Source organism: Anopheles stephensi, chromosome 3, assembly GCF_013141755.1.
Source record: "Anopheles stephensi strain Indian chromosome 3, UCI_ANSTEP_V1.0, whole genome shotgun sequence".
NCBI classification, from domain to species: domain Eukaryota; kingdom Metazoa; phylum Arthropoda; class Insecta; order Diptera; family Culicidae; genus Anopheles; species Anopheles stephensi.
Genome location: NC_050203.1, coordinates 75008472 through 75024992, shown reverse-complemented (window position 1 = coordinate 75024992; position 16521 = coordinate 75008472). Strand labels below are relative to the sequence as shown.

At 46.4% G+C, this 16521-nt stretch overlaps 2 protein-coding genes across 10 annotated transcripts in view; one reads left to right on the top strand and one right to left on the bottom strand.

Moving 5' to 3' along the window:
- The first annotated feature begins 249 nt into the window (after nt 1-249).
- On the top strand, nt 250-15053 carry LOC118510759. Its single transcript, XM_036053003.1, has 7 exons — nt 250-1216; nt 9161-9283; nt 9362-9583; nt 9660-10148; nt 10230-13022; nt 13102-13239; nt 13296-15053. Exons 1-7 carry the CDS (start codon nt 1048-1050, stop codon nt 14399-14401), a joined length of 5040 nt encoding a protein of 1679 aa, XP_035908896.1. The 5' UTR covers nt 250-1047; the 3' UTR covers nt 14402-15053.
- Nucleotides 15047-16521, bottom strand: part of LOC118510760 (rhomboid-related protein 2) — a 15771-nt gene continuing 14296 nt past the window's right edge. For all 9 annotated transcript variants that reach the window (XM_036053010.1, XM_036053008.1, XM_036053013.1 and 6 more), the window contains 2 exons: nt 15572-15748; nt 15047-15499 (listed from right to left, as the gene is read on the bottom strand). In XM_036053010.1, coding sequence (XP_035908903.1) covers nt 15176-15499; nt 15572-15748 — 501 coding nt within the window. In that variant the 3' untranslated portion in view covers nt 15047-15175. The remainder of the gene's footprint in view (nt 15500-15571; nt 15749-16521) is intronic.

The window sequence follows — 16521 nt, the reverse complement described above, 5'->3', positions numbered from 1 at the left end:
GTTTTGTTTGACTTTCGTTTCGTTGGTGGCAAAAGGTATCATCGATTCTGCTGCCGCTGGTTTGTTGTTTCTTTGGCTCCTCTTGCGCTGTTTCGTTTTCCGGCCGTGCGCGAAATGCTTCGCTTTCGGTTGGATTCTTCTTGCATTCCTGCACACACATACGCATCATCGTCATCATCATCACCATCATCGCCGTGTTTCTCGCTCTGTCTCTTTCTTTACTCGCAGCAGCAGCTCGGCGCTTGGAGCATGGCACTTTTCCCCATCACTGGAGAAAAATCAGTTTTCTTCTCACCGATCGTGCTCGGCTCGCGATCATTCGTCGCTCAACCAGCGAACCGACCGGACCGTGGAACCGCCGCGCTGCCCTCGAAAGCTTGTCGCCGTACCGCTTCGAACGATCGGCGTGATCGAAGCAACGTTGAAGCAAAGTTGTGAGAAGTTCATGTGCAAAGTGTTTCAAAACGAAAATAATTCGCGAAAAGATTTTTGAAGTGCGTAAGGGTTCGTGTTTTTCACCGTCGTTGAAATCGTTCCTCTCTCTCGCAGTACAGTAACCGGGTTTCAGAAAAGATTCAAAATGATTGATGATGATGAAGTTTGCTATCGACCGTTCGCTAATGTGTTGCTGCCGCTGCTGCTACCACTCGCGTTCGACTTTTCCGGTCGCGATTGATTCGGTTCGATTTGTTGGCGAATAGAGCGATATCGACTCGATAAAGAAGCAACAATTGTGTGTTCATTCTGTGAGCTTGTTGTCGGTGAAGAAGAAAAGAGGAGAAAAAAAAACGACAGACAAAGGAAAACCAAAAAAAGTTTTGCAACAAATGCGCGTTCCCGATTGATGTTAACCTGTTTCTTATAATGCTGTGCCGTGTCTGTGTGCTGGGTTAACTGAAACTGGGGTCAGTTTTGGTAGTTCTTTCAACCAACAAAAAAAGAAAAACAAGAGGTGCTTCTTCTTAAAGTGAAGTGCGTGTGTGCTGGTGCTGGTGTTACAACATAACAAGTTAAAGTGTGTTAAAAAACGAGTTCTAAAGCGCCAAGATGAGCCTCCAAAATGTTAAACGGTGCGACCAAGCAACCGTTCCACGGAAAGGTTCGCCGTCGTCGCCGATAAGCCTGCCAACTCTTCGGCTGTTGCTCTTCGCGACCGGGATGGTTCTGCTCGCGGTGCAATTCCCGTTCGCCGATGGATATCGTATGCAGCGAACCCGTAAGTGCTTGGGACGGAGTTCACATTTTTAGTTTCAGCATTTAATGGAAGAAAACGCCGTGGTTTTTATGGATTTTGTTTTTTTGGTTTTATTTTTGCGAACGACGATTGTTGGTGGAATGTCAGACCATAAAAAAGGTGTGGCAAAAAGAAGGGGAAGATAAAAAAGGGTGATAACAACACTCACAACCTAATGGAAGGAGATAAAAAAGGATTTCCTTTACAGTGAGAGCTTTTAATTACGTGAGAAGTGGTTTTTTTCCTTATAGTGAGGATTTTATTATTATAAAGTTCAGGAAGGATAAGATAGAATTCATAAGGGCATGAGCTCTTGTTGAGTATCTTATTTTGCATTATATTATCAAATTAGAAAGCTTGGAAATATTAAATAATATTCTTAAGCAGAAGCTTAATATTAAAAGGCATTTGCGTTTCAAACGCCGAAATGTATGCAATTTGTATTTCACAACAATTTAAAAAATTGAAAAAAAAAACTTCAGTTGATGCAGCTTAGTGTGTATAGTTGGGGAAATATAATTTTTTAGGTAAAAAATATGAAAGTAATATAAAATTATCCAAATCGAGGTGACTGTTTTTTCAAAAGACTTCATAGAAAAAAACCTTGCCTCATCTCGCTTGACTGAATTTAAGTGTTCAAAGCCTTCAAACAAAAGGATTGTTGGAATTAGTTCTGGGTCAAGCTTTACACCCATCAAGAGGCATTTTTATGTAGAACGCCGTACATCTCATGCTGACGATCACTTTGCATAATTCCGTACTTCCTTCCGGCTACCTTCTGCCAGCTTCTTCGAGCAAAACTCTGCTCTTCTTAGACAATCTGAAGCCATGTTTGCTGATCGGTCAGCCGCTGAGATACACCCCAAAACAAAAGCGGGCTCTTCACCCTTTGCGGGCATCTGCATTATAATTGCAAATTGTTCATGCTAACATACACTTTGGACACTTTCGGTGGGGTTTTTTTTTTGTCGGGAAATATGTTCTTTTGTGTTTTTGGGATCCCAGCGACTGGGAACCACAAGAAGTGGGATGGATTTTTTTAGATGGAAGTGAGATGGAAAATGATTCTTGGAACTTCCTGGAGCGTGTCTATCGGGAGATTGCGGTTGGTGGTTTGGAGGTTCGTTTACCTTTTTTTCCTCTTCCCCCGCTCCCCCGATTCATGCTGCTCTAGGTGGGTGGATAATTAGAAGGAGGAGAGCGTTTGCGGTGTACAAATTAGTACCTTTTTTCTCTTCTCGGGTGGATGTGTTGTTCTACTTGACTGTGCTACCGAAGAAAAGCAGCAGCAGCACGGTTTGTCCGATTTCGAGCATCTTTTGACAGCAGCTGTTACGCGTTTATTCTGTTACGAAGCAACACTTAAGCAAAAAAAATGCTTCTTGGAGTTTGATCCCATCCCAGTTGAATGAGTGAGTGATGCGAGGAAGCGTAAAAGGGAAAACAAAGAAAACACTAATCAACAATCAGTCGAACCGGGCAGGCAGAAGGCGACTGCTTCTAAAGTGCTGTTCAGTTTCACTTTTCCATTTCGCTCAACCAACCAGACCGTAGGCAACCGATTATTGCTATTATCTATTCGCGTGTACGGTGAAGAACACCCGCAGATATTTTTTGGGCTCATCCGTGTGCTTATTTATGTGTGTGGCCGATAGTACACACTCGAAAGGCAAACATAATTATGAGGCGAACAGGGGTGTCCCGTTCGTGGAGGTGTTATCGTAAGCTACGTTTGGCAAACGATCACTTCGACGATGCGGGTCGCGAAGATGGTAATTGAATGGCTTTTAGCGAATAGTAGAACCAGGGATGGGCAACCGGATGTCGAGGACCTAGAAGCGAACTTTGCACCACTTTTTTCTTTTTTTTAATTTGAGAATTGTTGATGAAAAATCAAATTACAGGGGCTTTCAGATGAATTCTTTACAATAAAAACATTTTATAGCTCAATTCCAGATGATTTCACAAATGAAGCCTATAATTTCAAACAAACAGCAGTGCGAATTCAAAGAAGAACTAGTAGTTTTGGGTATAGGACAATTAAAATTCAATTCATAGAAAATTTTTAATAAAAGATGTTGTAGTGGTTTTAAATAAAATTCAGAAAAGCCAAAATCATCAACAATTCTGGCTTCGATGGGAGCTGTGCTATGTAATTTTTTTTAGCTTGGACAACCTTAGCAGTTGATAATACAATCGGAACACATTTTATCATCACAACAAATGCTTACTCAAAACAAGTACAGAACTGGGAAGTATAAATGCTAGTAGCATTGTGAACACTGATAAAATGTAGATCCTCATATTTGGCTTTATTCAACCAGTTCTTTCCGAAAGCCGTAACGATTCATAGAATTTGAAGACTTAGGTGAGGCAAAGATTGGCCCAAGTTGTGATTGGTTTGCTTTCTTTCTATGGTTAACACCCGAGTAAAGTAGGCATTATTATTGTAGTAAAATGCGCTGTGATTAAAATAGTATCTGCTGATAAACGGTTAGTACGATAGAGAAAAGGAAAATGTCCTCTGCCAAGCTTGTCGTACAGATGCTGCTTTTCCGCTGCACGGTTATCGAAAATTATGATTCATTAGTTGTAGTAATTTTATCCAAATTCCAAACCTGGCTTCGTTAAACTGTCGTTCGAGCTGAATATTTTTATAATACAAAGGTTTACATCCCTAAAGCTTCTGTAAGTTATTATGTGTTCCATTTGTGATATCATCGGATAGTGTTCCCGAAATTATGATAGTATTTCAAAATTAACTGGTTCTTTTTTCCTATCATGTGCGGTCGTTTGTTAAAGCCTATCTAGGGGAATATTTGTTTCTTTTCTAAAGATTAATATTTGCCAAGCTATCTAGAGAAAGTTGCTCATCCCTGCCTTAAAAAGATCGCTCTTCGGTAAGCTTTACGGTGATTTAGGCGTGTTAATTAGCAGTGGGTTGGCTTATTGTAATGGCGTGTTTTGCTACTGCTATCCCGGCACAGGGAGAATAATGAGCAGCCAAATGCAGCCGGCTGAATTACGCTTCTTTCGTTGCGAGAGTTTCGCGGAAGCACCAATCTTACCCAAACGAACTGTGTTACACCACCATTCGGACAGCGAAAGAATCATCCGTGTGTGCTTTATTAATGATATTTTCCACACACAGTTCACATGCACACAACGCGCACACGAGCAGTAACTATTCCGCCCCCTGTGGCCCCCGTTACCGTTAGAACTATGTTAACAAGCTGACCAAAAGCAACCTTTTTTTTCTTTCCGTGGCGTGGAAATTACGTACGTAAGCCGGTCAGCAAACAGGAAACACAGCATGCATGACACAGCGACCATGGTGAGGGGGGCTACCCGGTGGGAAAGCACTTTCACGCTTCCCGTTGGTGTGCTGAAAAATTCGAACCATCCGGCCTGTTTGTTTGGTTTGGTGTGTGTGTGTGTATGTGTGCAAAAAACCCGAAACAAAAACTAGATTAAACGATCTAGCTAATCGAGGGAGACTCGTGGAAAAGCGTGTTACGGGCAGAAGGAAAAACCTTGACCATCATACACACAGGCTCGAAACCCATATCGAGTTCACCACCTGTGGCTTGGCGAGTCCTCATTTTGGTGGATGGACCACGGGGAGGGAGGGAAAAGAGGGGACGTGGAAAACGTGTACAAATTAATTGAATACAAAACTACCACCTCGGATCCTCGAAGCGATTGTAGAACCGAGCTGGGGTTCGTCGCCTACCGGCAACCAATCACTTCAACTCCTGCACCTTGTACATGGGAGACCCCATGGAACTGGACCATAGGGGATACCTCAACTACCCCAACGAATCTGGGTCAGCGTACGCTGGCCGCGTGTGCTTTCGTTGAATTCTATTCCAAACCGATCGGGGAATGTGTTGGTCCTTCTTCCCGGTTTTTGCACGCGTCATCATGAAACGGCCTTCGGTAACTGGCTTATGCATCCATCCCACCCACCCACCGTGGAGAAGCTGAATGGGCCGAGAGCAAAAGTAATATACCTGCTGCATGGGTAGCGATCGTTAATTAAATCTTTCTCGCCTTGGAGCACCGTCGTGAGCGATGTAAGTAACGATCGAGTAGTAGCAGTTGGTACCGCGGGGGCGCAATCCATCAAGCAAAACGAGGGTTCCTCATCTTTTTTCTCGCAAGTCAAGATTGACCCAAATAAGACGTTTGATTATGCAAAAAGGTTCTGCCTAACCTAACGCCGCTTCCCTCTGTTTGCTCTGAAGGCATCGAAGGTGAAAACGAAGAACGTCAACGATCGATCAAGCGACGAACACGTTGTTTGTTTGTTTATGGGGCGCTTCACCGTGTGTTCTTCGACGTCATTATGTAAGTCACACTATTGTGTGCTCTGCTGCTCTGTGTACGGGTGTTATGAAAATGATTCTGCGTGTGATACGTTCACGATCACTTGGCTCACTTTGTTGCCACACATACCAGGTTCTTTGTGCTCGAAGTAGAAAAGGAAAACCGTGTGTGACCTGCATTTTCCCAAGCCCGCTTAAATACCAGTGCAGGGCATCGATGAAAGAAAAGTGGTCCACGGTGTGGCCGTGTCGGTGACGACGGAGCGAATGCAAATTAGTTCCTCGCAAAAAAAAAGGCCGGGGAGTACTCGCATCATGGTGCTTCGTTTCGTTTCTTCCGAACGATGCATGCGGTCCCATAATTTCGTTTCGGACGTGCCGTGTAAGGAGGGTGAGCTGCCGGTGTGTGGATAGTGGTGAACACGACGGGTCTTCTCCCCTGGGGGAGGGAGCAGAAGGTGTCAGTGTGAAATTATCGTGTGCTAAATATTATGATCGGGGCGCGCGCGCCCCTGGCTCGTGAGTCCATACCCGCAAAAAGGGGTTGGGAACTTCTAAACCGCGGCCGTCATCATCACCATCATCAGCGGGTGATGATAGTGGTTGGAATTTTCACTTACTGCTCCACCCATGGTTTTGGGGGTGCGTGGTCTGGTGACAACCACCGGCAGAAAACAGGTTCGCTTTTGAGAGCACACACACACACTCGCACAATGTCCGGTGGAATTCCGTTAAAGCCTGTCCCTCTTCAGGTTTGTGGTGCAGTGTGTTCGGATGCTTCTTTCTGTCGCACCTCAACGATCTGGGCACCTTAACAACCGAGGAGAGCCCTTTTCGGAAGAGATAAATTCAAAAATAAATTCAAAAAAAAAAAAAACACCTCCGGGAAGCGATAAGTGGGACCCACCAAGAGTCACGATGCCCAAGACGCCCTCTCTTCAAGCAAGCCTTAGCTGAGTGTGTATGTGTGTGGTTTATTTAAATAGAATTATGGTTGCACATTGGAGTTTTTCGGGATGAGATTTTTTTCCCCATGTTTTTCCCAAGAAGATCACGCTCGGGAAGAGAGCGCAATTTGAGGTCAGTTTTGTTTTCCCGTAATATTCCGACCGCATCGCCGGACGCATAGTTAGATGCTAAAAAACGATTAGATGTAATGAAACATTTATAGCCGCGTGTTCAGAACATCAAACCCGCGGGGGAAGCTTTATGGCCCCACCAACCATACGGTAAATTAAATTGGAATCTATTAATATTTATAGCAACCGTTTGAAGTTATTATAGCATCCATCATTCGTGAGCTCTGTTTGACAGCGCACGTCAGTTGCTTTTAACTGTCAGACCACAGTGCTAAGTATACATCTCATTCTACTGCCACACACACACACACACGCATACAAATCAAACAAAATAATTTAGATAAACGAGCGATAAATGGGAACAAGCCAGCAGCGACCCTGTTATCCTATTTTATACCGTGCGATTAAATTGAGGTCTTCGAGCGTGCGCAAAAAAAAACCCGGGAGAGACTTTCGCCTTCCCTAACAGCATCAATTATTCGCTTTGACAGGAGGCCTTTTTTGTGGTCCGAAAATAAAAATAAAACCACAGCAACAACGCGTCGTCTCTAATGTCCGTCAGCTAAAAGTACGTCAGCTTTACCGGGCGCCTACTGGAGCTATTGTGTTTGAGGGAATGTCACGCCTTCCTCATGTTGGGACCTATTTAGCAGTTCTTTGCTTTCTGCCAGCCCGGTAGAGAGAATTGATTCTCTGCGCCGCCTAGTTGTCAAGCTCACTACGGGCAGGAATTCAGACTAAAAGTGAAGTAGGAGAAAACCGATCCCCCGGGAAAGGGCGTCAAGAATGGCATAGTAAGCAAAAAAGGGGCAACAAACCAAACACAAACACTTGCCGCAGTAATGAAGAAAGTGAAGCACCGAAGGAGAAACCGATTCCGCCGTGCGGCGCACGTCCGCCGAAGAACGATTGGGAGGTATTCACAGGAAATCTAGGACACGGCAGGGCGCGATGAGTGGGCAAATTAGTCACGGCGGCTTTCGGAGCCCTAACCCAACTGCTTGGTGTCAGTGTCGCGTACGATGGGGTAAATATGGGTTACGTGCAACATTTCCACTGGCAGCGATCACAAGACGGGCAAGAAGAATCTCCTCACCAATTACTTCCTCCAGACCTTAGCAGGCTTTGCAATTGGTGGCCTGAGAACTTCACCACCCCCGGGTGGTGTTTTTCTGCAGTTCGATGAACTGGTTCGTGGTGTGTGACGTAAAAAAATCTCCGTGCTGAACTTCAAGTCTTCGGAGAGGCCTTGATCATGGACTACTTTCGCGCGTACGAGGTTTGACCCTCATTGGACGCTACTGGCTGGCCGGAGAAGGCGGAGGGCGAACCGAAACCGGCTTCAGAGCAGGTCAATGTTTTGTGTGTGAGTGTGTGTGCGTTACAAGCCGGCGGGTTCGTTTCCTGCGGAGATTTCAATTCCCCATTGTGCTGGTGTTGATTTTATCGATTCTTTTGCATTTTTTGGAAAGCGGCTTAGCGGCGCAGCGTTTGATTGTTGGCCTCCTCCCCGCCCGGCTGGTAATACACAAGATCGAACAGTTTTGGGGGATTAAAGAGGGAAGCCGTAACAAAGTGAGAAATACCCACGGTTCGATAAACGAACATTTTTCAATCATTAGCGGAAGATCCAATTCCGAAGGCGATCGGTTAGAAATGATTTCGTTTTGTTCCTTCCCCGTCCCAGATGGAGCTGCTTCATTATGCAGCGCTGCTGTTCGCTGTACTGATTCCAGGCATAGGTTAGAGTAAGGCTTAGAAATCAGCATCTGATATTTTCTTACAGTTTCTTACTCCGAAATCAAAAATACGCATCGGAATGTTCCATGGTCAAAAGGAGGAGGAACGAGAGAAATGTTTGCGTCTGCTGATATAATGGCGAAAATATGTATACAATCAGGTGGACAAGAAGGAACCAAAAAATGTGTCACCATCATAATGATGGTGACGGCGCTGGTGATCTCAACCGGTGGTTCTCTGGTGTGCGAGACGCATTTCATTAACTGGCCTTTCTTCCTCAGTGACATTTGGCGCAAGTTTTTTGCTGCTACTTTTTAATCCTCCACCGTTGGATGTCAATAACCGGGCGTAGATCTAGCAGGGAGGGTGTTTGGTTTTTTATTTGCTTTATCTAATGTTTGTCGGTTGATCAGAACCTTTTTTTTGTGTCTAAGGTGTCTCCATATGTGTGTGTAGTTCGAAATATTTATGATGCTGTCGGGTGTCACTTAATGATGCGCGAAAGTGGCAAAAGAAACGCGAAGCAAACTCCCGTCGAACGCTAACGGGAGTTTGCGATAATGAGGTGATCTATAAAAGGCCATTATTTTTGTGTCCGATTACAAAAAATTGTTGTGAGCGAAAGAAAAAAAAAAAATGCTCACGCGATGTTCGAAAGAAGAAAAACATTTTTATAGCACGAACATAACTCATCGAACATGAGCTTTCGCTACGATTATCTGTTCACACAGCTACAATAAATAATGTAAATTTTGATTGCAATCTTCTTCTGCTTCCAGAATCGAGTTGCTACTACAATGGGACCCACTTTATGGAGGGCTCAATCGTACCGACGAAAGAACCGTGCCTGATGTGCAAATGCACGGAGAAAACGCTGATCTGCGCGCTGAAAGTGTGCCCGGGTGCGTATTGCATACCTGCTAGGCGCAAAGCAAGCGTCGATTTTAACGATCACTCTCGCTCTCTCTCTCCCTTTACAGAACAACCGATTCCACCACCGAGAGGATGCATTTTGGTGCATAAGGCCGGTTCCTGCTGTCCGTATCTGCAGTGCTCGAAGCTGAATTTGGCGGTGAAGAATAATGGCGATCGGAAGAAGCTACACTTTTTGGATTATTACGAAAAGGCGGCTCAGGAACGGTTGGAGAATCCTAACTCGTACCTGAGACGATCGGATGACGAAGAGGTTGAGGATAATGGAGGTTCGTGCTGGTATTATATTCTACTTTTTTGTCCCTTTTTACTTAGCTTCTTCGCTGGTTCTTCTTTTTGTTGCAGCTTGTATCGTGAATGGAACGGTGTACAAATCGGGATCGGCGATGGTCAGCTCGACGCTCTGCTCTTACTGTTACTGCATCAACGGACGACAGCAGTGTGTAAAACCGAAATGCGCTCTGGCCAATCAAAAATGCGCTCCAGTGTTTGTCGATTCTGCCTGCTGTCCAATCCGTTACGATTGTACGGGTAAAACTCCTATCAAAACCGGTGCCACCGAGCTGTCCACCGAATCGGCGAATCATGTCCGGCGGATCAATAACAAACACTATCAACGTATGTCGGAGCGAAGAGGCTACCGGAGCAATGGATGTATGTCCGGAGGGCACACCTACCCGGACGGGGAGAAGATGAAGTCGGAAGACCCGTGTGAAGTGTGCTACTGCATAAGAGGCCAGCGAAAGTGTACGCCGAAGAAGTGTGCACCGGCCATCAAGGGCTGTACGCCACGAGTACCGCGTGGAGAGTGCTGTGCGGTGCGGTACGATTGCAGTAAGTATCTTCAGGAGGGCTTTAAGGTGCGAGATGGTTGGATGTTAAAATGTATCCACTTTTTACCATTGTCTTACACAGAGCACGGTGAACAGAAACCCTTCGGACGCAAAATGGAGGATGAGGAAGAATCGTTTGACTTTTTCTCGATCCTCTTCGGACCGGACCCGGACGCACCGAAGGAGGAGCCGAAGAATGCGACCCAGCCCGTTGAAGTGCCCGTCACTGAGGCGAGCTCCATCAGTACAACGTCGGAGAAAAGTTTTCTCGATCTGTTGCGTGCCGGGCTTGACTTTATCGATGATGCTGGAGAGGATGAGCTGCTGCTGAGCACCACTGCCGGGTCGGACGGAAGTACGCTTACCTCGACGGAGGCACCGCCCGAGCTGCAGACGGTAAAGGTGGAGATCATTCAGGAACCGCAAGCAATTTACATTGAAAAGCCGGACTTTAATTTCCCGGTACGGAAACCAATTCCACCTGTTCCGATTATGTTTAAACCGTTGCCGAAGATACCGACTTTGTTGGTGAATGAACCGGACTTTCAGAATCTTGAGTCGGATTCGTTGCTGAAGGAAAATCCGACAGAGGTGTCGAACTCGTTGTCGGACACGACGCTGAAGAATCTGCCTACGACGGATGTTTATGAGGAGAAGACGGAAACGGTTGAATTGACTGTTCCAACGACTAGCGCGGAAAGGACAACAACGCCGAAGCCGGTACCGACTGCAACAACGATGGCTCCTAATACGGTTAAAACAACGGAGAGAGTTACGACTACTGCTCAGACGAGACCAGCTACTACTACTACTACCACGACGACCACTACAACTACTACTACAGCTGCCCCAACTACTACTACCACTACTACTGCAGCTCCAACTACAACTTCCACTACTACTACAGTCGCTCCAACTACAACTACCACTACTACTACAGCTGCTCCTACTACTACTCCGACTCCACGAACTACTACTACAAAGCGTACAACTACAGAACCTCCAACGACTACGACTAAGATCCCGACTACTGTTACACCAAGTACTGTCATTACATCTCAGGAGGATTCTTCAGAAGACATCAGTACAATTCAACCACCAACCACAGTAACTCCATTGAAGAAGGAAGCATTATCTCCATCTTCAAGCTCTTCTCTAAAGGCTGAATCTATTAAGACCACAGAGAAGATCTCTACGACTTCCGCTTCGACATCACCTAAGACATCTACAGAAACCCTCAAGGTCACAACGACGCCACCACCACCATCAACGAAACGGCAGGTAGTATCGGAGAAAATAGTACAAACAACCCCACAACCGAGCATCATCAGCTCAACGCCTGTCGATGTGGTTATAAAAATCGATCAACTGGTTGACAAACATACGGTAGAAACCATCATAAACTCGCTGAATGCTAAAATAGAAAAGGTAACAAAGGTAACGGCTACCGAACCACTAACCACCACCACCACCATTGCGATAAAGCGACCGAACAATAAATTTGTTGGCTTCGAACCGGAAAAGATACCGACGACAGTGCTCTCCAAGATGGCCACCACGACGACGGAAGCGACCGAGTCGACCGCTTTCATGAACGATCTTACTACAGCTGTTACGACGGAGGCTGACGTTACTTCAACGATTGTAACGGATACGACGACCGTTTTGAGGGAGACTACCGATCGACTAACGGAGGAGATCAGCACTAGTACACAGAGGATGAGCGAGAGTGAGGAGTCGACAATGATGACTTCAACTCCCGTTCCTTCTGAAACGTCCACGATGCAGGAGGATGAAGCTGCTGAAACATCCACGGAGGTAACCGATACGACTGTCAACTCGTACACGGATACGACACACGAGGCACTGCGAACGGAAGAATTCGTTGTGGAGAGTAATGATACAGTTGCTACCACGGAACCGACCACATCGATCGCACCAACCAAACTAACAACTCCGGTCGTGACTCGTCCACCGAACCCGTTGAAGGAGAACAATCTCTTATCGGTACTCCTAAGCGGACTCTCGAACATCTTCGACGCTACGAAGAACGATTCCGGCAAACAGGGACAGAAAAATCGCACCGAGTACCGGCCCGTCACACCGAAACCGATCCCGATCAGTGGCTTCCACAAGGTGAGCAATATTCCTTCGATTTTGGAATCGGACATCGGGATGGATTATGATGAGCCAACGCTACCGCCCAGCTTACCGAACCTGAAGATCATACCGTTCCTGCCGGCAGATGCGGTGAAGAAGAACGAACCTCCAAAGCCGGCAAAGGTTATACCGCCGACGTATACGTACTTCAAGAACCATCCCAATAACTATCCGATCGTGAACGATCCTTATGAAGCGCCGACCAGTTATGGAATGAGCAATGAGCATGAAATTCTTCATCCAGGTTTGACGTACAAAGCACCGGGAAAACCCATCGCGGAGTACGAATATTCGTACGATCCTGCGATCAACTACCCGGCTCTGACGGAGAGCTACGATGTGGATGCAAAGAACGGGTACTACAATACGAAGGTTATACGCGATAAGTATGATACGGTGGATGAGATGGACTATGACTATGATACGGACACGATTCACAAGTACTCGGAGCATCCACAGAAGCAGGATCTGTTCAAGAATGAGCTGAAGAAGTTTATCCCCACGAAGTACGAGGTACCGCAGGAAGGTACGTATGTGCCGGTGTACGATAAGTATGGGGTTGGATATCCGGAGAAGAACGTTTACTACACGAACCATAAGGAGTTGGCGTACGGTGGAGCGAAGCTGGACAAGCTGCAGGCAAGCACCGATAATCCACTGTTCCGCATCGACGGTACGGATATGAGTGGGTTCTCTCCTCCAACAAAAACGGAAGGTGTGTGTTAAGAGGATGAGGTTCTCTTGGTCCTAAAAATGTAGATTCGATTGTAACGCTGTTCGGTTGCCTCTTTCAGGTGGATTCGTACCAAAGGAGCCGATAAAGGATGAGTTCTATTATGAGAGTTACGCTACTACACCGTTCCCGATCGAGGTGACGGACGATCATCATGCGAAGTTACCATATAACGCCACGCCAACCAGTTCCTATGGAGGTGAGTCTTCTGCCACCTATCAATACTCTTGAGTTCTAATACCTCTTCTCTTGTAGCCACCCCATCGAATCCTTTCATTGATGTAATACGTACGGAACCGGCACCTCCATTGATGTCTCTCATCGAGGACAAGGAGAAGCTCCTATCGACCCTGCAATCGAAAAACACCTCCCTGGAGGACATGCTCGAAGATCCAAGCGAGGGATCCGATGACTTTGAGAAGCAAATCATATCGATAACGACCGACACCAACTACCTATCCTCAGTGTCGGAGGAACACGCACCAACACAGCGCACAACACCATCCAAACCCAACTTTACCGGCTTTGAGCTAAACTTCCCCGTATCGGTACATCACTCGGAGGAACCTGTATCGGAGGCAACAAAACCAGCGACCGGTCACACCACCCCAGAACACGAACCAGAACCGAGTGGAATGTTTAGTCTGGAGAACATGCTCAACTATCTGCTCCGCGAGGAAGATCCAATTAATGAGAACAAGCTGAGGAATTCTACTGGCGGAGTCACACCGTCTGGATCGCTTGGTGATGGAATTCCACCCTTCAAGACACTACCTTCTCGATTGACCGCCGTTTACGACCCAACAGTTGGTTTGGAGGCTTCCCTCGGGGATGTGAAGCCACCCTCGGATGAGGAGCTACACGATGGAACAGTAACGCTGAAGGTGGAGAGTGCTAAAAACGACACGAAAACACTGTACCGACCATCTCTCCTTGATCTTCCGTTCCTCAATCCGGGCTTCCACACGAAACCTATCAACCAGCCTCAGGAATCAGATCAGGAGACCCAGAACGAGCTGGATCGATACACGGGCTACTCGGGTGGTGCTCCCGAGCATCGTACCGATCCGTATCAGGTGATTGCCGGTGGTACGCCTGGCGTTAACGTTGACTCGTACGTAGTTAACCCGGTGGACATTAACAAGCTGAAGCAACATCACTCCGAAGGTACGGCGGAGATTACCATGAAGTCGAAGGTGAAGGATACGGTGGGCATTCTGAAGCTGGCCGGATGCAACATCTACGGGCGTATGTACCGAGTTGGACGGATCATATCGGAGCTGTCCGGACCCTGTCTGGAGTGTAAATGTACCGAGGTTGGGGTGCACTGTACGCCTCTGGATTGTCGGAGGCGGCGGTAAGCATGCTTCGCTATGGTCGATCGTCGGGCGTAGGCTTAGGGAATGTATGTGTGCACGGGTGTTCATAGGTACGGCTAATGTGTAAGTGTATAGGAGTGTACGAGGGTACGTATGAGTGCGTCCAAGGTGTGAACGGGAACCAACGGTTGAATGCGTTACAGAGTGACCGAGAGTTACTGTGATTTTCGTGATATTAATCTATAGTTGTAAGCCAGTCCATACTGATATGATGCGCTGTCCGAGTTGGACGGCGGTAGACGTAAACCATATCACGTGTGGAGTGGATGTAGTAGCATTAGAACAATCGAGCAGACAACTGCAGGTTAAAGGGCTGAGCTTGTAATCCATTTCCAATTTCGCAACACTAGAGTCCTTCTCGAGCACGATACCGGTCGGTGGTATGCAGGGGCCAGGGAAGGCTTACATTTTAAGCCGCGCCAACGGAAGTGTTATTCGATTCCCGGAAGTCGCGCCGCACGCGATCTCTGTCTTGGATATCTCTTCCGGAGGAGGTTTTTTTTTTTTACAGGATACAGGTATTTTAGGTCACACACATATCACTAAGTGGTTTGTCTTACTGTCGTACTTTGCAAGCATACTCCGGGATTCGGATGTAAATCGAATAAACACACAGCTAGCGTCGTATAAATATGTCATAAAAAAAAACGTTGTTTGGTCTTACTCTCACGCGTTACTGTACAAATTGGTTTTGCGTAGATCATTGGGCGTTTCGAAACTTAACTTACATTTTGACTATCTTGACACACTAGATGGCTAGAGGATCTGAATCACATGGCTTCGGTCGAGGTTGTAGAGCACGGTACAGCCCAGCCACGCCAGCAGCAATACCGACGCTAGGTATCGCAGAGCGCGAAACACTGCAACCTCTTTGGTGGTGTCCGGTGCCACCTTTGACCGATAGACGACGAAACCTATCAACAGTCCACAGAGGGCACCGCTTATGTGAGCCGCCACACCGATACGGGGCTGCAGATTTCCTTTGGTAAGGCAGTGACGGATGGAGTACATGACGTCGCTAATGCACAGCATCAGCACGGCAATGAGTCGATAGTAGCGGTAGGACAGCGTGCGGAAGTTCTACCACGACAGGGCGAAAGAATTGAGGTCACATAAAAGCTGTGCCATATGGGGTTGACGTTTGGAACTTACCATGATGATATGTGGTATGTGACTCATGAGCAAGCAGTACACACCGGCGGATGCACCAACCATCAGGGTAGGCTCAAAGACGGAAGCACCTAAAGCACCGGCCAGCGTACCGGCAAAGTAGACGAGCAGCACCTTCCCGTGACCTTGTTCCGTTTCCAGTGGAAATGCTACGAGAATCTGTCAGGGGGGAGGAAAGCAACCGATGGAGAAACAGGTGAGTTGAATGTTGTTGTGCAAATTGCATACATTTTGGCGCTTTTAATATTTGGATTTCTTTTAATAGCAATTCGATCACGGTTAACCCTTAAGGGTGATTAAATTATTTTTGTTGGCTGATTTTTTGCTATGATCATGGAATGACACCCCTGTAGGTATGCAATATTTATTTTGGTAAAAGACTCGAGAAGGCCCCCCCTAGAATCTTTTGTGTGTAGCACTGTGGCCTGTCATTTTTGTTGTACAGTGGAATTTCTGTATGGTCAAAACCCATTTGATGTAAACATTGTGCATTGTTCCTTAATACTGTTACTGTACCTTAATACTTAATACTGTAATAGACAGCGAGTAGAACTTGATACAATACATTTTAACAAGTGGTTTGAGATTATGATATTCTTATGTTTCCTCCTTTGCTGAATATCAATGCAAAGTAACAAGTATTCAACGAATTACTGTTCCGTTACCGTCCGAGAACGCCGTGCATGTTTTAGGCCCGATTGTTCACCCCTAGTGCGACTGAAAACTAGTACGAAGCTCCTGTAACCCAAAATGAATGGTAGGGTTAGCGGAGAGGGGATTTTAATCAAATAATAACAATATTTTATTCGACTTTCTTCAACCAATTTTGACCACACTGAAAGCACACTGAAAGCTCACTGTGAAGCTCTCGCAACGTGTACTGCGGATTGCATACCTTTAGGCGTAAATCCTACAGCGCCTAACAAATTTTG

What these genes read in the sequence shown, in the direction of transcription:
- LOC118510759 (XM_036053003.1), top strand. Translation starts at nt 1,048, where the DNA reads ATGAGCCTCCAAAATGTTAAACGGTGCGACCAAGCAACCGTTCCACGG. An exon ending in TGCGGTGCGGTACGATTGCA is followed by an intron (nt 10,149 to 10,229) that starts GTAAGTATCTTC and finishes TGTCTTACACAG; the next exon opens with AGCACGGTGAACAGAAACCC. An exon ending in GCCAACCAGTTCCTATGGAG is followed by an intron (nt 13,240 to 13,295) that starts GTGAGTCTTCTG and finishes CTTCTCTTGTAG; the next exon opens with CCACCCCATCGAATCCTTTC.